A 25961-nucleotide genomic window follows, 5' to 3' on the forward strand; every position below is an offset into this window, starting at 1 on the left:
AAAGAGCAAAAAGCGTGACGTTAACGTGCCCCCTGCTTCGTGTTTTTGGGTCCGTGGGGAAACTAACTGTCACGTCAGGTCGTTTAACAGTTGCCGTTGACGCGGAGGGAACTTACAGTAGTGTAATGTCTACGTCTTTTATACGGCCATTAAAACATTGCAACGACCCAACGTTAACGAGCTGCTCTGATTGAAATGGTAATCCCAACCTTTTTTTTTTTTTCGAATAGCGTCGCTTAATTAAACTGAAATTGTGCGACGGAATCTGCGACCTGTTTCATAGCGCCAGGGGGTCCACTAGGGAGAAGAAGAAAAGCCTGATTGTTTGTACAGGTGAAGTGTTAGGACTATGCTAACTGACAGATACTGGCGACCAATTAATGCTATGACAGCTTTCAAGATGTGTGACACCCATGTCAATGCAATGAGGTCACTTGTAGCTCTATAAACAGCGTGGTGGCGGTATGGAATTCCAGTTTAGGTCACAAAATCTCATCTAACGTAATTTGTACACCCGTTGCAACACCCGTTGTGAGGAGGAATGCGTGCAGCAGGTCTGGAGATCAAAGAAAGGGGAGTCTTGTTTATACACACTTCTTTTACCAATTTGTGTCATAAAGCAAATCCGGTCGCAAACTGTTGTCTCAGTCACATGAACCACATCCTTTAGAGACAGAAAATCTCGGTTGATGCTGATCCTCTTCAAATAGCTGCTGGTCATAGTTTTGTGCAAATTACGATAACAGCTTCAATGTGTTTTGTAACGATTGTGGTGTTTTTGCACAGTGTGTGTTGCAGATCACTGTACAAGCTCCCTCTCTTTTTTGTATTTTACTTCTCTATTTCTTCTTGTAACAGCTGAGGGACTGAGAGAGGATAATACCCTCCTCCTTATTTGATAATGATTAAATAACTTAGTAGTAATTAGTATTAAATTCAGTCTCCAGCACTCAGGCTTGATATACACTCAGACTTGACATGCTACAACTGCATACACAATACATCCAAAACGTGTATTATAGCTGCATGTCTTATTTTTTAAATATATGATGCTTAAATACAAGCAACCATACACAAATACAGTATGTTCTTTAGTGTTGTTATATAGCCCAAATTATAGGTGTAATAATACAATTTAAACAGGGTAATACCCCTGCTTACATATACACTTTTGTGTCATACTGATATCAGGAAGTAGGTTGCATACAATATTCGGAAGTTAGGTGGAAGTTGGCAAGTTACTTTATAACAGAGCATGGGACATAACTACTGAATTTAACAGATGGACGAAATCGAAACTGCACATGAACAATTTGCTAGGTAATCAATCACAACCGACCTCAATAACACAGTGTGCTTGCTATTGATTAACTCTAACTAAAACTCTGACATCACAGCTAACAGCAGCAGTGGGCGATTGAGTGAGTGAATATTGTCAGTTATCATTATTCCCTCTTAGTTCATACTTTTTCTTCTTCTCTATTTTAATGTGTTTTACTTCTCTGGTCTCAGAATGGGCGGTTATGGGTTCAGGATAGTGAACACCATAGTAGGCCTACTGTGGTGTGCTGCATGCTTGTATTTGGGTTAGCGACATGTTGAGGCCCGCTCTGCCTTTTTAGTACAGGAAAACACCTCCACTGCTGCAGCTGCAGCCTCTCAGAAACTACACACTCAAGAAGACACAGTGACAGGGAAAAGTTGTGGTTCCATCTGTAGCACATGTTATGCAACCAGTAAATCCTGCATGCAACAGCTAGTGCCTAAATATTGATCTCTCACCAATATGTCACTATCAACATATATTTGACCTTAAATACACAAGGATGCAACTAGTGTCCATCAACTTTAATGTAATGAGTGTTTTCCAATAATTTCTGCCTTATTTCCTCATAACTCTGTCAACAAATTATGTTTAAAACTATTTGGGTTTTTTTTAGCAGTTGGAAGATCTTAAAGTATTCAATTTGGCAGCACATACCTTTTCCCAACAATATCAGATTATTTTTTTTTTACTATTACTTTTTCTCAAAATTAGATGACAACAAGTTCACAATTTTACCTTGTTCTTTTCTGTATACACGACAGTCTATTTATCTATTGTACAATGTGTCTGCCTGTCCTGAAAGAGGGATTCCTTTTGTTTTTATCCAATTTTTCCCCTGTTTACATTTTTTTGTGCCTTGCTTTCACAATCATCTACTGTTTTGTGTGCAGGTGTAGGTGTCTAACAGGATATCACAAATATTCTCTGATACTATTTTGTCTCACAATCTTATGCAAATACATGTAAAACATATCTTGATGCTTAACTATGAACACATAGTATTGCTGCAGAATATGCAACAGTTTGTGTTAATGCAATAAGTGGATATAATGACCAACTATCTGTAACTAACATGTCATTATAGATACATCTCACCAGTTTAACACTATTTGTGTCCATCTCTGAAAGCAGGTGACCTTGGTACCCGGCACCATGGCTCCTTTCTTGAGGATCGCCTTCAACTCGTACGAGTTAGGCGTCATGCCTCCTCTGGTTGACCCACCTTTCTGCGCAATCAAGATGAAGGAGGCCTTGACAACTGGTGCGAAACTGTTTAATAGCTGAGAACACCCTTGACTTTTACAGAAGTTGTTATTTCTGTAAAAAAAAAAAAGAAAGAAAGAAGCAGAAGACACTTTCTTCTTATTTCTTGTGTTGAAAACATCAAAAGTTCTTTCTTCCTATTCTTAGAACGGGGTAAGACTCTGGTTCAGCGCAAACCAACCATGTACCCGGCCTGGAAAGCCAGTTTTGATGCACACATCTATGAGGGCCGTGTGCTGGAGGTACTGCTGATGAAGACAGCAGAGGAGCCACTTGCTGAGGTCACTGTTGGAGTGTCAGTCCTTGCTGAGCGCTGCAAGAAAGCCAATGGGCGTGCTGAGTTCTGGGTAGGACATTACACATAATCATTTGTCCCCATAGAGCAATTTCAGAGGCAGTTTAAGTGTAACCTCCTGTGTGTGTCTTTGTGTGTGCGTGTTCAGGTGGATCTCCATCCTTCTGGGAAAGTGATGATGGCTGTGCAGTATTTTCTGGAGGGAGTGGATACAGGTAAAGGAAATAAAATTGAAATATTCTCTACTTTCCTTTATACTCTGTAATGCATATTATTTTCTGTAGCTGTTTGGTTGCTTTGTTTTTCTCTAGTTGAACATTTTCTGTGTTGTCACCAAATCCCCTGTAAACTTGGTTCCAAACCTTAAGTATACCTCTATTACAAGCATCAAATGGTTCTATTCAGACAAAGACAATAGCTGCACTCGAGGGAACCAATCAAATCGCTTGTTTATCGTGGCTAGACAGTTTGCTAGACAGTTATTGAGATATGAGAGATGAGAGCATGCAGCATGAAACAACTGCCTTCTACTTTCTGGCTGCTGTTTAACTGTTTTAGCCAAAGTAGCACTCCACACCTTGACCTTGTTTGGCTTAACAGCTGCGAGTCAGGTTTCTCCACTATGAACATATTAAAACCAAGTATCGCCTCACCAATGAGCACCTACACTTGACTGTCACATGTCTGTGAGAATGGCTCTAGGATTCAAACTACTAGACAAGACATTTCAGATGCTGAATACCTTTGCTAAGAAGCAAAAAAAACAAAAACAAAAAGTTCTTGATTATTATTTATCAAGAGTTAAACACATAGTTTTGTCAGGGAGCTAGATGATAGGTGGTGTTAGTTTAATTATCTCATTATTAACAGTCATTCACAATTTCTTTTGGTCCCTGGAAATCATCATTAATTTATCAATTTATTATTTTGTTACGTATACAAAATTAACATTGTTTTTCCATTGCAGTGTTGTGAGATGACTGATCAGTGTGTCTCTGTGTAACTTGAAGAGAGTAAGCAGGCTGCCAAGGAGGAAGAGGAGGGTCCTACTCTGAACCGTAGACGAGGGGCCATCAAGCAGGCCAAGATCCACTTCATAAAGAACCACGAGTTCATTGCCACGTTTTTCAGGCAGCCCACTTTCTGCTCCGTGTGCAGAGAATTTGTCTGGTCAGTCCGGCCTACACATCAGTCCGATAAACAAACCTTGAAGACAACTTAAGGGCAACTCATCAACCACAGATCAGATAAACTAAAACAGAGAGCACAATGTTGTTAGATGAAAGCGAATATTTATGAACTTCATGTTATTTGCTGATATATATAATTATCTCTGAGTTGGCTAATTTCCCAAACAAACTGGTTTCTTCTCAAGTTATTGATGGAATAATTACTCTTTAAGTTGTAATGTCTGTCTGCGTAAATGACAACATTTGTTATTTTTGAGCTACAGATGTGCTTTAAAGCTCATTTTGGTCTCTGGAGAGGAAGTTAGAAGAAAAAGGAAGCCCTGATATACAAATAAGCTTGGGTGAACTGCAGCTGGGGTTGCAAAATTCCGGGAATATTCAAAGTTGGAAACTTTCCACAGGAATTAACAGTAATATCATCAAAACTTACCTGAGTTGATGTTGTCCTTGTGCAAAAAATGAGGTAGTGTGGCCTCAATAACCCAGCTGTAGTGTGATAAGTTGCACAACTTGCGCTTGTTGTTGGACCCCGAAAGCCGCAAATAATCAAGGTGAAGGTGTACTTTTGTGTGGACATACGTCTTGCTCTCACTGCTGTTCAGACGCAACACTGATGACAAAGACGTTCAAAAATAATGGAACGTTTTATGTTCACGTTCATGTTTCTGGCAAACAATGTTCCCAACAAGCTGCATTCAGGGTCCAGCTGAGTTAGGTGTGCATAGTCTTGTTCTCAACTACATTTAAGTTCCTTCTTATATGATTTTGCAAAAAAACTTCTTTTTAAAAAAAAATTCCCAAGCCAAAATTCCTGTGGAAACTTTCCAGAAATTTACCGGAAAATTTCCGCCCCTTTGCAAACCTACCTGCAGCTGTGCATTATCACTAAGTGACTAATCAGCAAACTATTAATAATTACATGATCAAAGAAGGATACAGTCTGACCCATTTGTGTCACTTTGCCTCCCACAGGGGACTCAACAAGCAAGGCTATAAATGCAGACGTAAGTGTACAGTAAGCAAAACACTCCTGTGCTTTGTTCAAAACTTGAAATATAAACCCAGTGCATCGATGTTGTATATATGTGTGGCCAGTTTATGTCCTGGCTCAAAGTGTACAAATCATGTTTATCTGTTGTTTTTTTTAAAATCAGAATGCAATGCAGCCATCCACAAGAAATGCAGAGACAAAATCATTGGGAGATGTACCGGTACTGCTGCCAACAGTCGCGATACTGTGGTACGTAACACTTTTTTGTGCGGTACATCATGTACTGAGTGTTCTCCATAAGTCTCACTACTTCAGTTTAGTGTGGGCTGTTCTCACTCTGTTGTTTGCTATTGCTAAAAAGTATCTCTCCTTAACAGTTTGAACAATAAGAGTCAACGTTTAATACAAAAACACCAGTCAGCATCCATATCCAGTGATCATCAATATTGATAGACAAAGACAATCAAAGACCAACTGATCTAAATAATAGTGGCATGGAAATAAAAAAGCACAAACATCGGGTGTTGTCTCAGAGAGGAACTCTAAATCAGTGTAGTACTTTAATAAAAAGGAACTTTTTTATCCAGCAGTGTGGTCACTTCTGGCACTATTAGCTAAAAAAAAGAAAAAATTAGGCAGGTGCCACTGATTATAATTCCTTTGCCTCAGGTCATTCATGGAGATAATGAATCTCGTTTGTCACTGCAGTTTCAGAAGGAGCGCTTTAAAATTGACATGCCGCATCGTTTCAAGAACCACAACTACATGAGTCCAACCTTCTGCGACCACTGTGGAAGTCTGCTGTGGGGTCTTGTCAAACAAGGCCTGAAGTGTGAAGGTACAGGGCCAATATAATTGACTAAGTGTTGGCGTGTAAACGTTCTTTTATCTTTGGTCAAGCGTTGTCTTTGTTCCGTTTGTAGATTGTGCCATGAATGTCCATCACAAGTGTCAGGATAAAGTAGCCAACCTTTGTGGTATCAACCAGAAACTACTAGCTGAGGCACTCACACAAGTCAGCCAGGTGAGTTAATGCAGACAAGTCATTCAATGCACGGTCCTATTATTATTATTATTATTATTATTATTATTATTATTGTTAAGTGTCAAGTCAAAGTAACGTCTAAAGAATGTGGAGTACAAGTCTGACTCGGGTACCATACCGCCTAATGTAATCATTCCATGACTCTTTCTGACATTAGATTAGATTAGATTTTCCTTTATTAGTTCCTCAGTAGGATATTTGCAGGAATACAGCAGCAAACAAGTAAAGTGCACACAAGAGACTCAGTAAAATACAAATAAGAAAAAAGTAATATAAATAAACATTAAAATAGTAATAAAATTAGAAAAAGGAACAATACAAATATTATATATACATGATCACATGTATTTATATTGCACAAATGAGGTGATTAAAGTGACCAAAGTGATTGAAGTGTTTATTTTTTAGTGCTCTACTTCGAGCTCAGCTGTATTGTGGATATCTTGTTACATTATCACTTACTCAGCCAATAGTATACAGAGCTGGGTTTCAAGACAATAATGATAACCAGAGTGTAAACACGACAAAATATAAGCACATGAGACATTTGAATACCCTCCTCACGTAATACTGATTTTTACTTCTTTTTTTTACAAACATTAATTTTTACAAAAATGTCATAGCTTTCTATTCTTGTATCTTCAGTCTGAAGGCGAGTCTCAAGTGAGCTTGGTAACACTTAATTCGGATGTTGTCCAAGTCCAAGGGTGTTACTGAGGCAAAAATATAACAAACTAGAAAGGTACCCTCATTAGAGTGCCTATCTTTGCCAGGTGTATGTGCACCAACCACTTGTGTAATGTTTGGTTAAATAAATTACAATAGGCCCCTTCGTCGAGGCTGAAAGTGTATCAAACATGTTTTTTAATTTAACAGAAGAGATATGCACTCATTTTAATTAATGCAGATGTCTCTCCGGGTTCTGTACCGTTACACGTCTCAGCTTCGTCTCACAGGTGTAACTTTGACTTAGATTAATAACAAGGAACGTAATAACTGTGTCTGTGTAAAAGTTGTTTTGAGAGTGTGAGTCACCACAACAACCAAAAGTTGTTGTGCATGCACCCAAAATGTTATGCAGTTTACTGCAACAGAATGTGAGATTAGCCTGACTGTTCCTTGCCTTTCATTTCTTTTTCTTTCTCTATTTGTAAAGAAGTCGTCCACCCGCCGCTCAGATCCAAACCTGTCTGATCTGCCTGATATTGGAATCTATGATGAAGTTAGCAAGATTGCTGGACTGGATATCAATGGTCAGTGAGTGTTTTTCTGAATGCGCATGTTTGTGTACATAACAGTGGCAGACCGTGGTTTTAGAACTAGGCCTTAATAATTATAATACATGTAATGTATTTGTGAAAAACAATTACATCACAAAATAGTTATAACTTTTAATTAGAACATATAGTTATAACTTTGTGATTCTGTTCAGGCCTTCAGAGAAGGCTTAAAAGGCCCTCCACTGGTACATATTGCTTTCATGTAAGCTGTATGGGCTTAATACTGATACTTGCAAAATAATATGCAAATGTGTTCAATAATTTTCAATGATTTTCTCAATAAGTAATTTTTTGGTAATTGTTTGTTCATTAGATGGGTCTCCTTATGGAAGACTGTGGGAGGGGGCCAACTCACAGCCTCAGTCTCGTATCACCCATTTGACCCGCATCAACGTGGATGACTTTGTCTTCCAGAAGGTCTTGGGGAAAGGAAGCTTTGGCAAGGTACAGTGCGAAGTCCACTGTGAAACAGCTGTTTCAGAAAATTTTGAAAAAATTAGAAATAATGATCTAAAATGTCGGTGTTGAATCCAACTATGAACTGTCGACAAGATGTTTGAATTTGTTTAACTACAGAAAATAATTAAAGTCTCTCTTCTTCTTTTCTTGTTTGCTTCTCAGGTTCTCCTGGCAGAACTGAAGGGTCGTGGTGAGTACTTTGCCGTGAAGGCTTTGAAGAAAGATGTAGTGCTGATGGATGACGATGTGGAGTGCACAATGGTAGAGAAGAGGGTCTTGGCTCTAGCCTGGGAAAACCCCTTCCTCACACACCTTTACTCCACCTTCCATACCAAGGTAGTCCGCTTCATCTCATTGGTGTTTTTCCCTACTCTACACCATTAGTTGGAATTGTACCCTCAATACTCAAAGCAAAACTTGTCAACAGGAGCATCTGTTCTTTGTGATGGAGTATCTGAACGGAGGAGACCTGATGTTTCATATTCAGGAGAAAGGGCGCTTTGAACTCTACAGAGCCACGTAAGTCACATCTGTAACACATACATAACTATATCCAGACTTAGTGTAAAAAAAAAGAAGCACAACCTGCCGACAATACTCAGTGTTCTCAGGTTCCTGTAGCAGAATCAATGAGTTAATGGAATAAATAAGCACACGTTTATTCCCCCCATGTCACTTTTTGTATCTCTCCCATTAAGCGTTCCTTTTGTTTACATGATCTACTAAAACCTGATGGACTGGGTCTGGTGTCCATTAGCTCTCTAGCAGACTGGCCTTGTAAGGACTAAGCTGCTCTTAGTGCTTGTGTACTGTTTGTATGGGGAGGTATCGCTTACTACCACCCACCTCTCAACTCCTCACTCTGTGGGAATTCCTCCAGAAAAAAAACAATGGCTCACTAGTAAAAGAGAATGTTGTGAAGTCTAAAGCTTGCTGGCACCTGCGCCACCGCCAATAAAGTTTTAAAATGTCAGACAAAGGCATTTCTTTGCTGGTGCCATTTGACATAAGCACCATGCTTTTCTGGAGCTCTTTTAATTGTGTCACAGAGTTTGCCCAGTTGGGGAGGAATTTTAGACAATTTTGTATTAGTTTGAGCACCACAAGGATAGACAGATAACAGTCAGGGATTATATGATGTTATGTTTGTTAAAAAAAAAAACAAGAAGCGAAAATATGCAAACTCCACTCTGAAATGTACCTTAAAAGTGAAGCAAAGCAGAAAGGTTTGAATCTTGATTCAGATTTAGAGGCCAACAACGATACATACACAAGACTTCAGTGCATTCATTGTTGTGCGGGGTAGTTTTATCTCTGTTGAAGAATGTCAATTAGTATTGTTATCTTTTGGGTAAGACTTTTTTTAACATACAGGTGTGTGTTTAAAAAGTAGGTTGAACTCTGACAATGTGGTCTGCCGTTACCTTTCCTGTAGTTAAACTGGAGTCTGTGTCCTGGACCTATGAGATGACAGGAGTAATTCCCTGCTGCTTTGCAAACACAGACACCTGATCTTGTGTTTGCATCCACTTAAGTCCTCCTCACTCAGTGACTGTATTCAGCTTGGGTGGATAATTTACCCTTAGTGAGAGAGAAAAAGGAGAGTCGGTTTATATCAGGATGCAATCATTTTTAGCAAAACATTTGTTTTCACGTTTGCTTATGTATATATGTTTAATTCAACAAATAAGATAGTGTTTCGCTTCTCAAGTTTTCACAGTTGAACGAAAAGTATTTCCTGCATTTAGTTCTGCTAGACATTGAACTATAGAGTTTCTGATGACCTCTTTGTCTGCGGCCCTGTCCTCCCAGTGTCGAGAGCTAACCTCTCGTGGTGTAGAGAGACTAATCCAATGTCTTAATTTTCTCACTTACGTTAGCAAAAGCCCAACTTATTTAGTTGTACTGTATCTAGACTTTTACATTTTTTCGAGTAGGTTTAGAGGTGCATATACATATATGTGTTCACTGAAATGCTGTGTTAACATGTTTTAAGAGAGCTGTATTTTAAGTGAGAGAGTGAATGAAACTTGACAGCCTACTCCGTCCTCGTCAGTTGTTCATTTACATTGAAAGATTAGTCATTGTTTTAGAGTGACAGTCACTCTATCTCTTATCAGGACTTAGTTGTTTCACCTGACATAGATGAGAAGAGAAGCAAGGCAGAGATAGGCTAAACTTTCGGCTCTCCAGTTTCACATTATGAGAGCGTTATTCACCTGTGTGCTACTCCATACAAATGTACTCCTCAATAATTCAGCTCGACACTGAAATGAGTCTGCAGTGTTCAGCTGCCAACTCACAAGTGAGATAGATACTGAGCAGACCTGTAGTTTTCCACCAGAGATGAGAAGTTCATATCTGTCTACCTTATTTGTCTCCCCAGGTTCTACTCTTCTGAGATCATTTGTGGTCTTCAGTTCTTACATACAAAAGGGATCATCTACAGGTCAGAGGAAAAATATGTATTGCATCTGAATGTACAGTATATATACACTAAATGACCATACTGGTCATTTTTCATGTTTTACTATATTATCTACATCACAGCTGACCATATTGCATTATTGTTATATCTTACACAAGGTAAATACACAAACACATTTCAAGAGCTTTGTGAAAGTGAACTTGTTGTCACTCGAAACTGGCTTTGTTAGATAATCTCACGCATTTTGATATTTCTTTTGTGAAAGTGTCAATGTCTTTGTTTGCAATGTAATTGGTCACAGGGAATGTTTAGAAAACTGTGAATTAGTTAATTTATTTCAGTAAAAAGTTGACTCTAAAATATGTAATAATGTAGCTGCTCATAACCATGTGACAATACAATAACATCTACAATGTTTGTAGTAGATTAACACGTGCACAGTGGATCAATGTATTACACAGTGTAGCACCCACTTTTTGCTACAATACCTAGGTTCAGCTACTGTAAAGGTAAACACAGTAGCTGAACCTAGTTTCATTAGTTCCACCTGGTTACACAAGCTCAGGCAATTTTCAGATCTCTGCAAGATTTCAAATCCTATTGATACAAACTGAACATGATCGCTGCCTGGATATAAAAAGTATGCTTTGTGTGGAGTTTGCCCAGTGTTCTCCCAGTGGGAGTGTGGGTTCCCTCTGGGTTCTCCAGCTTCCTCTCACCGTCCAAAGACATGCAGCTCAGGTTAATTGGAGACTCAAAAACTACTACCACACCTACTTCCCGTAGGCGTGAATGTTTGCCTGTCTCTACTGGCAATGTGTCCAGTGAGAACCCTGCCTTCGCTCAATGTCAGCTGGGATTGACAATCAAAAAGATAAATACATAAATACAAAATGAATTCATAACCACTTTTGTGTGTTTCCAAAACTTTTTTTAACCGTGAGTTATCAGGTTATTTCTGGCTTGAGTGGTGTTGTAAGGCATTCAAAGATTTCACAGTCCAGCTGGCAAAACCTTTTTCAGCATTTAAAAAAAAATCTAATCTAAAAGTTAATTTTAAACATGCGAACATTTAGTGACATTAAAACAAATCAGACCAAATTATTGCAACCTTACAATCTGGTATTATCTTCTAATTCACTCGTGCTTATTTGTTATGTTGTAATTGTTTTGCTTCCAGAGATCTTAAGTTAGACAATGTGATGCTGGATCATGAGGGCCACATAAAGATAGCTGACTTTGGCATGTGCAAGGAGAACGTGTTTGGAGAGAATCGTGCGACAACATTCTGCGGTACTCCTGACTATATCGCTCCAGAGGTAACGTGTTTCATACTTACAGTATGGACTTGTTCTGAAATATTCAAATGTGCAACTGATCTGCTTTCATCATTCTACATGCAAACAAGTGGATGTGTCTGTCTGGAATATTTTTTATTTATGATACTGTGGTTCAACTCAGATCCTGCTGGGTCAGAAATACTCATTCTCCGTTGACTGGTGGTCATTTGGGGTGTTGCTGTACGAAATGCTGATTGGTCAGTCGCCTTACCATGGAGATGATGAGGATGAGCTATTTGAGTCCATCCGCATGGATACTCCCCACTACCCTCGCTGGATCAACAAGGAGGCCAAGGACATGCTTGAGCGGGTCAGTAGCAGGCCTATTATACAAAATACATCTGTCATAGGGCACCTTTTCTGCTTCAGAGAAATAGCTATAGCTGATAATAAGATGGTTAAATGTAACGATATCTTGGAAGATATTTTACAGCTATTGTGTTGATAAAATCTATTCAAATTAAATCAAGAAATGTACATTTTTGTAGCTGAAAAATAGCTGTTTTTTTATTTGTCGTTTCACTGCAGTTGTTTGAGAGAGACCCAACTCGCAGGCTAGGAATCGTGGGGAATATTCGTTTACACCCATTCTTCAACAACATCAACTGGCAGGCCTTGGAGCGGAGAGAGATCGAACCCCCCTTCAAACCCAAAGTGGTATGACGATCACACGAGTTATTGAGGATTAAATTATTAAGAAATATGGATCATGTGCTGGGTTTACTTCCATTTATAATATGTGATGAGGATCTCTGTTTCATTTATTTATTTGTATATAATATTTTTGCTAAATTATGTATGTTGTCAATTACAGAAAGCACCAAATGATTGTAGCAACTTTGATCGGGAGTTCCTCAGTGAGAAGCCTCGACTCTCCTACAGCGATAAGAACTTCATCGACTCCATGGATCAGACGGCATTCGATGGCTTTTCATTCATCAACCCCAAGATGGAGCAACTTTTAGAAATGTGATTGTTGTGATGACATCGAGACCTGTGTTACATCTCTACTGCTTACAGACCAATTCCATATTCTGGTACATTCTTAAACTTACAAACAAGTGAGCTTTTCCACAGTCAGTATTTGTGTGACCTTATTTCAAGCAGAAACTATTCTCCTTGGGTACGTGTAGAATCGATAAGTGTAGAAATGACCCATGTACTGTACATATTGATGTCATTGTGTTTGTGTGCATGCTCATTATTAATTTAGGTTGTTAAGGCCAATATGAGTCGTAATAATAATAATAATAGGGCGTGAGGTTAAAAATCCTAACATTCCACTTGACGTTACCGCTAGTCATCTGCAGACATTGTGTGTCCCTTTTGTTAAATTAAAAAAGTATATAAAGGTAAAGAAACCTGTAGGAATACATTTTACTGTATACTTAAAATGTGTGTGCATGAGTTGACTGCACGTACAGAAATCTCAGACTAACATAAACCTATCCATCTTTAAAATATAGTTACAGTAAATACTGAATGTTATTTGTCTTTGAAACATCATAATTATTTAATTTGAATGAATCATGTCTTGCTGACAAAGAAGACCTTGTGGTGATTGACTCTCCAGTGCCATTTTAAAGAACAATTTTAAACGGAAACAGCTTATATCAGCTGAACTGAAAGTACCCTGTCTGTGTACAAGGGATGCAGTCAATGCAAAAGCTCACGTAAACACTGGTACTGAAATGTTGTAAATAGACAATGTGTATGTATAATGTTGTAACATGTATATTGGTTAGCGAAGGATGTACTTTTTTTTACTGTCTCCATCTTTTACATCTGATTAAAAAAATTCAACTCCCAAGTAGGGTGCTATTTTTTAAAAACATCTGCACTTTACATTTTTCTCATACCATGACAGATTAAGTTCTCAAAAACAAGAGGAAAATTAAAAGGGTTTAGTTAGATCAGGATTTATCTTTGTGATAAGTAACTAATAAAAGCTTGTTTTATTTTAGTATTTCCACATGAATGTTCATTTTTATGGTCTTAGGATTTGAATTGTGTCACTTTTCATAGATAAACAAAACAAAAGACAACTTTGTTCCATGATGATAAATGAAACCTATCGAAGTCAGCTTGGTAATTGCTGTTTGGGTTGGATACACTTTGTTACCTGCTCTGTGACATAAAGCTCAAAAAACTTAATCAGCAAATTGTTCTTAAAGCCAGGTGAAAATGCGTACAATTAGTATGACACTTGAAGGTGAAACAAAAATAAATTCATTGTATTTGTAAAAACAAACATAATAGATTACTTCAATAGATTACTAGATTACTTCAGCTTGTATCTAAACAATGTTATAGTTATTGTCAATATAGACGTCAATATATGTCTCAAAGTTAAAGTTGGGCCCGACAGGGTGAAGTAGACGGGAAGTAGGCTGGTAGGTCACACTGATTGTTGAGGGATAAGAGAGCCAGAAAAGAGAGAGAGAGAGAAAGAGAGAAAGAGAGAAAGAGAGAGAGAGATTTACGGGAGATGTTCAGAAGGACGTTTACGCCCTCTAGCGGCAAAGGTTGGACGTGACGCCCCCTGACGTCACCACGTACTGTGTTTCCGTACAATGTGTACGGAAGTGTAACTACTACTTACGGTCCAATAAATGTAACATTGATCTTCCACCGGTCCATTAGAAATTAGGGGCGGTTGTTATTGCTTTTCAGTCCGCCACACAAACGAGTTTATATGGTATGACTCTGTCATGATTCCCCTTCGCAGAAAGCAGCGGAAGGGTTGTTTAAGTCACGCCTGACAAAGGTTTCAGGAGTCAGAGGAAGTCCAGCATGAGTTCCGAGGATGTCCTGAGGAGTGCGTCCACTCTAGCGTCCTATAACGTGTTGCTACAGGTACACGGACACATGCATCTGAGATGTAACACCATAGCAGCACAGTATTTATAGTATACCATTTTATATCAAAACGTTGGATATGATTTTCTGTGTTATCTATCTCAGGTGATGTTCCGCATCCTCACCTTCTTGCTGAATGCCTTCACACTGCGGTTTGTCTCCAAAGAGCTGATCGGTGTTGTCAATGTCAGGTAAAAATGATCACTGCTGAGATTGGAGAACCGTTGCATTAGCCAAGAGGAGAAAGGGGACAATGCCAGCACGTTTCACTGTGTGTGTGTGTGTGTGTGTGTGTGTGTGTGTGTGTGTGTGTGTGTGTGTGTGTGTGTGTGTGTGTGCGCGCGCGCGTGTGTTCTGATTCATGAAGACATCTCAAGGTGTTTAATTGCTCATGTGGTGTTGCTTAGCAGATGTTTGTTTGTCTGAGCTCCAGGGAGTTCACTGAGGGCCTCCTGGGTGCGGAGAGGTTGGATGGATGAATATGTCTTATTGCTGACTGAGAAAATGCACAGACGGCACTTTTATATGATCATCTGTGATTAAGAAACATACTGTCATACACCTAATAGCATTCAACCAGCACTCCATGTGTTTTTTCTGTTATTCATCAGCTTGGTTTAAATCTTCTGTTATCCTTGTTAACATTTTCTCTGTGCCTGACTTTTATTCCACATCCTATGTTATTTTACACCGTGTGTGTGTGTGTGTGTGTGTGTGTGTGTGTGTGTGTGTGTGTGTGTGTGTGTGTGTGTGTGTGTGTGTTGCAGGCTTACACTACTGTACTCCACATTAGTATTTTTATCCAGAGAAGCTTTCCGGAGAGCCTGTCTGAGTGGGGTATCTGGGACAAACCACAGCTGGAGACAAGTTATCAACCTGCTATGGCTAACGTAAGTACGGGTAAAGTGTGTTTAATCCTGTGTATTTAACTTGTATTCCTGTGTATTTTTTACCTGTGTGTTGTGTATTTGCCTGTCGTATCTTTCAGGTTGCCTCTGGGTATGTTATGGGCAGCCCTGCTGGTCTGTGTGTGGCTGTGGCTCCTGGAGGTCCCAGACCCCCAGACCGTCCCTTACTACGGCCCTGCTGTGGTGATGTTTGCTTTGTCAGGAGTGCAGGAGCTCCTGGCCGAGCCCCTCTGGGTCCTGGCTCAAGCTCACATGTTTGTCCGACTGAAGGTGGTCGCTGAGAGCTTAGCGATGATCGCTAAGTGCAGTATAACCGTGGTGTTGGTGGTGTTTGCTCGTGAATGGGGACTTTACATCTTCTCTGCTGCTCATGTAAGAAATCAGCTGATGTTTTCTTGCCTTATTTCTGTGATGACTTATATATAATGATTCTAAGCTAGGGACTTCTCTTAGTTGGTCTACACAGGATTCCTGGTGCTGTGCTATGCTGTTTACTTCATTCGTTTCTTGGGCTCTAAAGAGGCCGCTAAGAAGGGTTTCCCTCTGCAACGTGTTGGAGATCTCTTGGCCCAAAGAGCCGACGGAGAGGTAATAGGGCAGGACGATATTTTACATTTATTATTCAAGATCTGTCGTCACAAAATCAAACCGACAAGCTACAAGGTAAACAGTTACCATACACAGTCAATGATCGTTATCTACTGCTCTGATTTTAGCCGCTGATTGATTGGGCTCTGGCCCAGCTCACGTGGAGCTTCTTCAAGCAGTCCTTCCTGAAGCAGATCCTGACAGAGGGGGAGCGGTACGTCATGACCTTCTTGAACGTCCTGAGCTTCGGAGACCAGGGAGTTTATGATATTGTCAATAATCTGGGCTCCATGGTGGCTCGCTTCATCTTCCTGCCTATCGAGGAAAGCTTCTACATCTTCTTTGCCAAAGTGCTCGAGCGAGGACGTGATGTCAAAAGTCAGAAAAAGGTTTGAGTCTCGGATATAAACAAGTCTTTGTGAAATGAATTGAATCTTTGGTTTCACGTCGTGTTGGATGTTGCGTGTTTTGTCGACAGGAGGACGTTGCCATTGCGGCGGAGGTCCTGGAGTGTCTGCTGAAACTGGTGCTGGTGATTGGTCTAATTATCTCTGTGTTTGGCTACGCCTACTCTCACTTGGCTCTGGATGTTTACGGCGGCTCTCTACTTAGCAGCGGGTCAGGTAAGAGAGCCACAACACACTGGTTGTACTGGATATATGTCGCATAGCTTGCTTTGCTTGCTGTTCTTAGTCATTGCTCTGTGTTTGTGTTTTTTTGGTTAAAGGGCCCACATTGCTGCGATGCTACAGCTGCTATGTCCTCCTGCTCGCTGCAAATGGTGTAACAGAGTGCTTTGTGTTTGCTGCCATGAGCCAAGAAGAGGTTGACAAGTAAGTCAAGTAAGATATACAAACACAGCCAGTAACACATTAAGCAACTTGCCAGTCAACACTGTTTGTGCATCGTCCTCAGGTATAACGTAGTGATGCTGGCTCTGTCTGTGTCTTTCCTGTTCCTGTCCTACATGTTGACGTGGTGGGCCGGTGCTGCGGGCTTCATATTGGCCAATTGCCTTAACATGGGCCTCCGCATCTTGCACAGCCTGCTTTACATACACAACTACTTTCATTCAACTCAATGGAAACCTCTGCAAGGCTTGTTGCCCTCCCCACTCCTAATACTGGCACTTGCTGTCAGTGTCGTCGTCACAGCGCTGTCTGAGGTACAAGAGAATAAAATATTCATTCTCGACTTAGATTGTATCTTGAAATATCACACATCACATAGCATTTTTCTATATAATCTGTATTGAATCTTGTGCAAATCAGTGGCTGTAACTTGAGCATCTTTTTTTCTCTGGTTACAGGGAGTTTTCTGCTGTGACAGTGGCTGGGTACTAAGGCTGGTCCATATCGGCGTAGGAGCATTGTGTTTGCTCAGTGTGTTTGTGGCTATTCTCGTCACAGAGACTCGGCTTATTCAGTTCGTGAGGACTCAGCTCTTGCCACAATACAGAAAGAAACACACTTAAATTGGACTGGAAGAAAGCTTATGTTTCACAAGAAACAGTTCTAACGAGCTGCGTTTTTACAGTTACTTACAGTGTGAAAGCAGCGATGGAACAAATGTTTTAAATCAAACTATTTGAATGTGTAGGTGTATGATGCTGATATGTTTTCCTTTGATCATTCCTCTGTTTGCTTTTACAATTATGAACAAACCTGATTGTTTTGGAATCTGATTGTGGCTGATAAAGAATTGAATGTATTTTAAGAAAACAGTTGAATTTGTTACTGGAATATCAACATAATATATATTTATAAACTTAAAGCAGCCCAAAGGATCTGCTGTGTTTGTCAAAAAATCACCAAAACTCCCTTTTTTAGGTTTGCTTTCCCCATTTTGGGACAGTCCAGCTGTTCTCAGGATAATTTAACTAACAATTCAGGCATCTCGTAAAATGTGAAGTGCATTATTCTGTTCACACATTCTTTGTTAATGAGATTAAGACGCAGAGAGGAATTCTGTTTTGTACACCACATAAAAAGCTTAATGGTACATCTCCATTTGAAGTTCAGTAATTATGTTTTTTTATGTTTATGAAATTGCAATAAATATATAGTATAATGTGAGAGAGTGCACACTTTGTAAAGCAGTGCTTCTCCAGTGGGGGTACGTAAAGGCACTCCAGGTACGTGAGATAAAACACATTTATATATTTAAATTAATATAATTATATGATTATATTTAAATCCTTGAAACATTGTTATTTAATAAATCCATCCATCCATTATCTGAACCGCTTATCCTCATTAGGGTCGCGGGGCGCTGGAGCCGATCCCGGCTGTCAATGGGCAAAGGCAGGGTTCACAAAAGGGTATTTAATAAATATTCAATAAAATATAAGTGCAAGTTCATAAACTGAATTTGATATATTCTATATTAAATCAGACACTTATGGCGCAGCGCTGTGTATTACTCTTTTTTTTTTTTTTTTAACCAAAAATGCTTTGTACTGGTTAGAGGGTACTTGGATAATAAAATGGGGTACATCACTGAAAAAAGGTTGAGAGACACTGGTTTACAAACATGTTTGCGCCATCTTTTTTAAATCATATTTAACTTTAGAGAGCTCAGTAGGCTTGAGTGCGGCGGCTATTTAACATGTTGCTTGAAATCTCATTTCCACAGAATGCAGGGTCCCTGGAGTGGAGTACTGATGTCATTATGGAAAACAACAGGAAGGGGTGGGAACAGCATTCTTTTAAAGGATGGCAATAGTCCCTTCTTCTTTTCGATGTATTTTGTATTTATATACAAGCCAGGCTTGGTATACAGTTTGTTGATGTTCTAAGATACAGACAGCTTACTTATCCGTACTTATCTTTTGAGTCATACCTTTTTAACTTTGAGTCCTATTTGCTTGGCAAGCTTTTTACCCGGTATAGGATACACAGACAAACATTTGTTACCTTTTTGGATCTCTGGGATTTATTTGAGAAAATGTAATGCCACAAGTTGTAGCAGTGACATCAAAATGAAGCAGCAGTTAGGACAACAGACCATGAAGAAAAAACAGACCCAGAGAGACAGAAAAGAGGAGGAGCATACACACTCATTGCGTCTCAAGAACAGATTTATTATCCACTGGAGGATCACTGCTGGGTTATATATATTTGGGAATGTGTGTTGTGCTGGACTCATAAGAGAAAAAGAGGGACATCTGACTGAGAAGAGATTTTCTTACGGCTTCAACTGCTCAAACAACATGTCTCAAGTAAGACCATTGTTTTAAAATTACATTACGTTTGTTCACATTGTTAAAAAAAAAAAGACCTTCTGTGGACCTGGAGAGACAGAAATCACATGTGTGCTGTCGTATTTGTTTCTTTTCAGCCAGGTCATGAAGAGGATGAACAAATGCGTCTCAAGGTGAGAGATGAAGACCTGACCGAAGCAAGGACCAAACTGGGTACAAGTGAGAAAGCAAAGAGCAAGACACTTGAAGTAATGGAGGAGTGTGGTGAGGACACACACACACACACACACACAAACATATGGACATAGAATTTGACAAACTGAAAGAAAGCAGTCTTTAGTTTTCTGCATCTGGATAGTATCATGTTATGGCAGTGGGTTTGTGTGAGGGGCGTTTCTTCATGATGCTCAAGTTTCCACTCCATATACAGTGAGGAAAAGAGGGCTGTATTGATAGGAGATTCCTGTCAGCAGTCTTTCATCTCACCCAGTGGGATAAAGTGTTTATGTATTTATACAGAGCGTATCCACAATTTTACATTGGACTGCCTCATTATCAGTGAGATATTCTGATTGTTGTTTCTCATTCCCAGAGAAAATTGGTAAAGCTGCTCCCTCTGTGTTCAGTGGAGTGAGATCAGGAGCAGAGACTGTTTTGAATTCACGCTCAGCTCGACCTATCAAGAAGTAGCGGTGGACTTCCTGACCATGATTGGACAACACGTCTTTCACTTTATGGGTCGTTTTCCTGCTACACATACTTTTTAAGCCCTCCACCTATTTTTTTCCATGTAAAAAAACAAAATAAGATGGAATCTTCTGTCTCATCCATTGTATTTCATTGTAAGAAGTGACAAAATAAAGTAAACGTTATAGAAAAATGAGTCAACTTGTGTTTTGCATTTTATTCAAAAATGACTTTCATCAACAACAAAGGGAAGGGATAAAACTTTAGAACAAAACTCCTACAGAAGAAGAGGCCGGGACACTAGAATGAGCAATGGTGTGGATGGTGAAGATGAAAAAACAAAGGAAAAAGCCACGTAAAAGGATGGAGAATCAAAATGACTCATGTAACACCAGCCCCTGGAAGTTGTGAAAGAAAAAGGTGTAAATCCAGTTTCATTTCATAAACTTGTGATGTTGATCTTGCAGAATTTTGGCAGAGGACTTTGCGTCGTAGAAAAGCTCATTGATTTCTTCTATCTGCTCCCGCTCCACGTTCTCTTTTCCCTGAACACGACCCAGCAGGCTGGCCGGTGTCAGAAGCTGTACAGCGTACCTGAGAGGAAACAGAAAATAATAAAACTCAGTATACACACACACACACATGTACATTATAAGCCAGTTTACTATAAAGAGGAAAGTGGGGAGATGCAACAGCCCCTAAATGTGTTTTTTACACTGCACTTTCCCTTTGAAACTTTACCTTATAATAGTTGCTCCAAAAACTGGACCACTGTGGACACTCAATGTATGGCTTCTTATTTCTTCACTCCATTCAGTGATACACAATGTACTATATTCTTACCTGAGAGTTGTCTTGGTGCCGATCTCTGCCAGGTGTGAAAGCGCTTCATCACTAATATTGATCCCTTCAGTCTGAGCACGGATCTTGATGATCTACAAACCACAACAACATCAGTGACATGCACAGATGGCACACATCACACATGCAGATACTTTGACGCAGAGACTAACCTGCTTTGTCTCCTGGGCTGTGTACAACATGGTGCGAATTATCATGACTCTGTCCAGCAGGTCCAGAGGAATCCCGTGTGGAGAGCTGATGTCCTCCGTCCCCCTGAGCAACAAATAATGGTTAATACTACAAATTATACATCCTAGCTAAAAAGAAAAATGAATATTTATTTTTTAATTTTTCCTAATTTTTGTATACGTCCTACCTAATCAAACAGTTTCCCCTGTTAGAGGCGAAGATAACAATGGGGGCGATGGTGCTCTCGAGTGCTCGATGGAGGTATGTGAAACATTCGATGTCCAGCATATGCACCTCGTCCACAAACAGCACTCCTGGTACGAGTTCTGCTACACCTTGGTCAATGTAGCGGTTCACCACTTTGTTAATCTCAGCACGCAGTTTATCTAAAACACGAAAGAAAACAGAGATGGGTAAACAATAAATAGGTAATAAAAAAACAAACATTAAAGCAAGCTGGTAATGTCAGCTGAGAAGTCCAAAACATGTTTCACCAGTGATTTCAGTCTTTTTGGGCTTCATCAGTTGTCCCATCATGGAAAGAATGTCCTGGCCTCCCTGAGATCAAACAGTGAGCAATTATTTAAAAAATAAAAGGGGATAACAATGCCACATGCAAACTGTTTTTTTGAGTTTGTGAGAAGAAAAAAAACTGCTGTACTGATATTAAATTAGAAGACATTTGCAGTTAGATACCTGGGGTCGGGCATTTGCCACATCCAGGTCATGCAGTGTGACATCTTGGACTATCTCCTTTTTTTTGTGAACATCCCCTTTGGGCAGCGGCACATACTCCTCTGCCTCCAGGTCAAACTCTGTAGCAAAGGTGTCACAGCGACCTTGTCTCTGCAAAAGACATAGTATACCAATATGTGTTAAGAATTTAAAAACTGACCCACTGTTAAACAAAAAATTATTTCACACATTACTCTGGACAGCAGTGAAACAAAAGACAGCGCAGGGGGTGGACGTAGAGAAAGTGTTTAACTGAACCCAGTACCAGGCCATCCGAGAGAGGAGGGCATGCACCTGAGGGATGAAAGAGTTTCAGAAGGCAGGTAATGATAGAGCTGTCAACAGTAACAAATGTGTTGTCCAGCCCTCCTCCTTTGGCCTGACTTAAGCCGCCCTGCGCCCCCGGCCCACCTACACCGATTAAAGGAGCCGTCATTGTGGTCTGTCAACACATGTCACAGGCCCTGCTGCTAGAAAAGAGACATTGTGGGAGATGGAGAGATAGCAAGAGCATGAAGAGCTGCAGGAATGAGGGAGGCTAATTCCAGGGCACAGCAGAAACTCAGTAAAGCTTTGATGCAGAGCTGAAAGAACACCACCATGAAGGACGGACAAGGATTAGCAAGACAGAAAAAAATGAACTTCGGTTCGGTTTTCATTTATTTTGAATGTATCATGTGTGTACTCAATATCGTGGTGAATAAAAGCCTAGTATGTACATCTTTTTCTACTCGGATTGGCTGATCAAAATGTGTGGTAGTTATAAAGGAGAAACATAATACCTTGACAGCTCCACTGTTGGCTTCAATGTAGATGACATCTCCCACTTCCACACGCTCTTTCTGAAGACTCTCATAAATACTGGGATCCAGCTAAGAAAACACATTAAGAGATGTTCAAATCAGATACTGCTTCTTACCAATTGGTCAGTGAAAATAAAGTAGATTGTTTGTGACAAAAATAGTTTATCAAAATACTCATTAAGGGAGAGGGAAGGTGTTATTTTATTTATGTTCATGGAAGACTTTTGGTAGGGAAAGAGATAAAAGAAAAATCAAATCAAAACAGAATCTTTTCTAGGTGTAAAGAGAACCATATACATATTTTCATAAATATGAAGTATCTTTTAAACTTGAGCAAGTTCTTATGAATTTAGTTGCTATTATCATGACACCGTTTATAAATGCAACATATCTCAGGATGCTTAACATGCCGCAGAAAGAAAAAAAAAAAGATTACATTGCTGAGAGTCTGACCTTGAGCTGCTTTGTGCCTTTGCCCGTCTTCAGACCGATGATGACGTGGCTGATGGTTTTTCCGTAGCCGCCCATGGGATTCTCAGTCTCACAGGGGGTCAGCTCTGTCACCTCCCCTTCATACACCTCCTTGGTTTCTTTGATACGCAGTCCTGAATGTGGGCAACATTACAGTCACACACGCACAGTGCAGATTGAGAACTCAATAGGGCCTTTATATCCCTGTATTAACTAAGCCGCAGCATCCTCCAGTCTACTGAAAAACGCATTTTATTACAGACAGGGTACACGTGTGTGCATGCCCATGAAATGTCTGGGCATAATCTTGTGTAATGTGATCCCACTCTTGTTCCTCTTTCATGCAGCCGGTGGCACCGAGTATGAGCAGCACACAGGTGGCTGATCCGCTGTGGTCAGGGTCAGACAGCAAAGCTTAAGGCAGGGCCTGTCTATTAGGCCACTCTTATTGGCAGAGTGATGACAATGTCAAAATGAAACCTCCGCCCACCTGAAGATCCTGTTCTAGGGGAGGAGCAAAGGTGCTGATGACCACCTCTCCCTCTACCTAGGCTCCATTTCCTACCCCACGACAGGTACCGTCAGCAGTCCGACAAACCCCTTCCCCCTCTCCCGCCTTTGTTCCTTCTCAACACTATTCTCATAAATCCGCTGTCAAGTGTCGCCTTTCAGCTCATGAGAATGGTGCATGCAGGACACCTTGCTCGTCTTGGCCAAGGACATTTAATGTCCTTTAACACCAAGAGATGAAAAAAAAAGTTGAGGAAGAAAAAACAGGTATACCTTCTCTCTTTTAGCCAGAGGGGTAAAGTCACACAGTTTATTTCGGATACATGTGCTTGAAGCTTTAAAATAGCAAGTATACTGCCCTGGCCCTAATACAATGGAAGGAAATTGAGTTGGTTGTATATTTTCCAGTAATCTCAGTAATATGCATTTTCCTCTATTCATCATTTGCTTTCTTCTGTTAACTGTTTGCCTGTATTTAGCAATGGCACCTGTTTAAAAACAATCACGATAGTTTTCCAACTCCCAACTCAGACCCGCACAGATCAGATTCTGCCAAAAACAACAACTTCTATGACAGTGACTGGTTTTTGGGTTAAGAACTATGGAGCCAAATCATATTCACGTGAAACTCACCAATCGCCCTCCTGAAATTCTCCATCAGTACTTCTGTTTTTTTAATCTCAGATGAGTAGACCTCACTGCCAACCATGGGGCAGAAAGGCACCTTGTTTCCCAACTCTTGTGCAACAGCCAAGGCAAGGGCAGTCTGGAGAAACAAGTAGAAAAAAAAGAGTCACAATCTGCAGTAAAAACAGTGAAGCTTTATTGCCTTCTTGCTCATGAATGAACACTGCACACTTACCTTTCCTGTTCCAGGTGGTCCTGCCAGTAATACTGCCCTTCCTGCCATCTTCTTTGAACGGATCAGCTCGACAATGATGCCACAAGCCTGGAAAGAGAAAATAATATACAGTAACATTATTCTGTATGTTGACAAGCAATGTCAACAGGAACTGACCGCAATACGAGCAGCCGGCTGTGGGAAACCCCTTGAGCTGAGTGCTATACCACCATGTTGTCAGAATTGACAATAAAGCAGGTGTGATGGATTTAGTTATTATATCCCTGAGTGTCTGCACTGTCCGCATTGTTTGGTAACGCATGTATATTAGTCTCTGTTTACTACATTTAGACAGTAACGTATACCTACAAGCTGTCAGGTTTCTCCTTAGCTTATTATGAGAACAGCAGGACAACTACATGTCTATACTTGTTGACAATGTTTGAAGCTGGTATTTAGTCACTGAACTATGAGTGTGTACACATTATGTTTTTTCCGAGCACTTTATTTTCTACTTACATTAATATCTATTGCACTGTTGTTGTCATGTCATTTTATGCACCTTCCACCAAGAAAAAAAAATCATTGTTTGTGTTAACAAACGTGGCGAATAAATGTTTCTGATTCTGATGTGATTTTAGTCTTACATTTCATCTTCACAAATTGTATATGAACACAGGTTGTCCACTTGATTAAAACAATCCACACTGTTCAAAATAATGTGTTATGTACAAAATAAGTGTTTTATGTCTAAAGCAAGTCTTTTGTTTCTACATTAATGAATACAATTTATTTTACTACAGAGAGGTGTCTTTTGTGTTTTAACACCATTTAGTGAAAGAGTTATTGATCCGATAAGTTCGAATCTGTGAATCTCTTTCCAACTTTACCGGACTTTGTTTTATCTCGTCAGTTGCGAAGCAGACTGATTTTTTTATTTTTATTTTTTTTAATCAAACGTTCAGCTTAATATATTTTAAGAAATGGAATATATATTAACGTGAATGTTGGACCTCTCCTTTAGCGCACCTCTCACCTGAGAGGGAGAACAACGACACTGCAGTACTAACGGAACTGATGCTAGCTTGTTGGTGCACCTGGCCGCCTGCAGTGAGCGAAATCCCCCTGCAAAACACTCACCAGCTCTCAAAGTCACTCTTCCAAACAATACACGAATAACGTCTGTGCAGTGGAACATGAATATTACCTCTCGAGCAGCCTCCTGGCCGACTAGACCACATGCTGACTGTTTAGCATTCCCGGCCTCGTCTAGCCCGAGTCCTTTAACATGGCTGTGAGAGGCGATCCGCTGAGTTTTCGTGGTGCTTTTCACCTCTTCGATCTTCATACTTATGGTTTCTTTATAAAAAATGTGATGTAAAAATTACAAGGCAGGCTTACAATGAAAGAAAATACCTCCTGTGCCTCCGATAACTTTTCACCGCCGGAATCGGCGCCGAAACTCAAAACACAGAGAGATCGGTTTCCATGTGGGTTACTAGGGAAAATCAGCGGAAGTGATACCCCGGAGAACCGTTGTAATACGTTTCTATTGGACCTTGTCGACTGATGCAGCACATTTATTGGTTTAAGTCTATGTCAATCATTTGTACATAGAAAGACCCCGCCGAGGAGAGGTTTCATTTCCGTTTGTGTTACCGTGGCTTTTGTCGTACTAGAAACTGATACAAACTTGTCAAAGTGGAA

At 40.0% G+C, this 25961-nt stretch overlaps 4 protein-coding genes across 7 annotated transcripts in view; 3 read left to right on the forward strand and 1 right to left on the reverse strand.

Annotated features, from left to right (window-relative positions):
• prkcda (protein kinase C, delta a) overlaps positions 1–13445 on the forward strand; it is a 13702-nt gene extending 257 nt beyond the window's left edge. The window contains exons 2-18 of one of the 3 annotated variants that reach the window (XM_068594239.1): positions 2456–2588; positions 2738–2937; positions 3034–3100; positions 3896–4055; positions 5048–5079; positions 5230–5315; positions 5775–5904; positions 5990–6090; positions 7268–7364; positions 7705–7835; positions 8013–8186; positions 8278–8369; positions 10237–10299; positions 11459–11597; positions 11740–11928; positions 12147–12275; positions 12433–13445. In XM_068594239.1, coding sequence (XP_068450340.1) covers positions 2480–2588; positions 2738–2937; positions 3034–3100; positions 3896–4055; positions 5048–5079; positions 5230–5315; positions 5775–5904; positions 5990–6090; positions 7268–7364; positions 7705–7835; positions 8013–8186; positions 8278–8369; positions 10237–10299; positions 11459–11597; positions 11740–11928; positions 12147–12275; positions 12433–12591 — 2058 coding nt within the window. In that variant the 5' untranslated portion in view covers positions 2456–2479 and the 3' untranslated portion in view covers positions 12592–13445. The remainder of the gene's footprint in view (positions 1–2455; positions 2589–2737; positions 2938–3033; positions 3101–3895; positions 4056–5047; positions 5080–5229; positions 5316–5774; positions 5905–5989; positions 6091–7267; positions 7365–7704; positions 7836–8012; positions 8187–8277; positions 8370–10236; positions 10300–11458; positions 11598–11739; positions 11929–12146; positions 12276–12432) is intronic. The other 2 variants (XM_068594240.1, XM_068594238.1) reach the window with 2 other exon arrangements.
• A 760-nt stretch (positions 13446–14205) lies between these two features.
• Positions 14206–18306, forward strand: rft1 (RFT1 homolog). 2 transcript variants are annotated; one of them, XM_068594096.1, is made up of 10 exons: positions 14206–14474; positions 14583–14668; positions 15245–15367; positions 15466–15757; positions 15839–15973; positions 16102–16362; positions 16452–16596; positions 16701–16806; positions 17018–17138; positions 17283–18306. In XM_068594096.1, exons 1-10 carry the CDS (start codon positions 14412–14414, stop codon positions 17445–17447), a joined length of 1497 nt encoding a protein of 498 aa, XP_068450197.1. In that variant the 5' UTR covers positions 14206–14411; the 3' UTR covers positions 17448–18306. The 2 variants fall into 2 exon arrangements, with proteins under 2 accessions (XP_068450197.1, XP_068450196.1); XM_068594095.1 differs by having other exon boundaries at positions 16889–17138; positions 17283–18304.
• A 458-nt stretch (positions 18307–18764) lies between these two features.
• mustn1a (musculoskeletal, embryonic nuclear protein 1a) lies at positions 18765–20058 on the forward strand. Its single transcript, XM_068594099.1, has 3 exons — positions 18765–19193; positions 19313–19439; positions 19768–20058. Exons 1-3 carry the CDS (start codon positions 18954–18956, stop codon positions 19863–19865), a joined length of 465 nt encoding a protein of 154 aa, XP_068450200.1. The 5' UTR covers positions 18765–18953; the 3' UTR covers positions 19866–20058.
• A 6-nt stretch (positions 20059–20064) lies between these two features.
• On the reverse strand, positions 20065–25819 carry ruvbl1 (RuvB-like AAA ATPase 1). Its single transcript, XM_068594098.1, has 11 exons — positions 25462–25819; positions 24276–24362; positions 24047–24179; positions 22886–23037; positions 22412–22501; positions 21591–21740; positions 21389–21452; positions 21082–21280; positions 20876–20978; positions 20706–20797; positions 20065–20456 (listed from the first exon to the last, which is right to left on the reverse strand). Exons 1-11 carry the CDS (start codon positions 25600–25602, stop codon positions 20297–20299), a joined length of 1371 nt encoding a protein of 456 aa, XP_068450199.1. The 5' UTR covers positions 25603–25819; the 3' UTR covers positions 20065–20296.
• Positions 25820–25961: the final 142 nt, after the last annotated feature.

The sequence above is a fragment of the Clinocottus analis genome, unplaced genomic scaffold (genome assembly GCF_023055335.1).
Source record: "Clinocottus analis isolate CAN_PGR_092001 unplaced genomic scaffold, fCliAna1.0.p SCAF_3, whole genome shotgun sequence".
Taxonomy (NCBI): Eukaryota; Metazoa; Chordata; class Actinopteri; order Perciformes; family Cottidae; genus Clinocottus; species Clinocottus analis.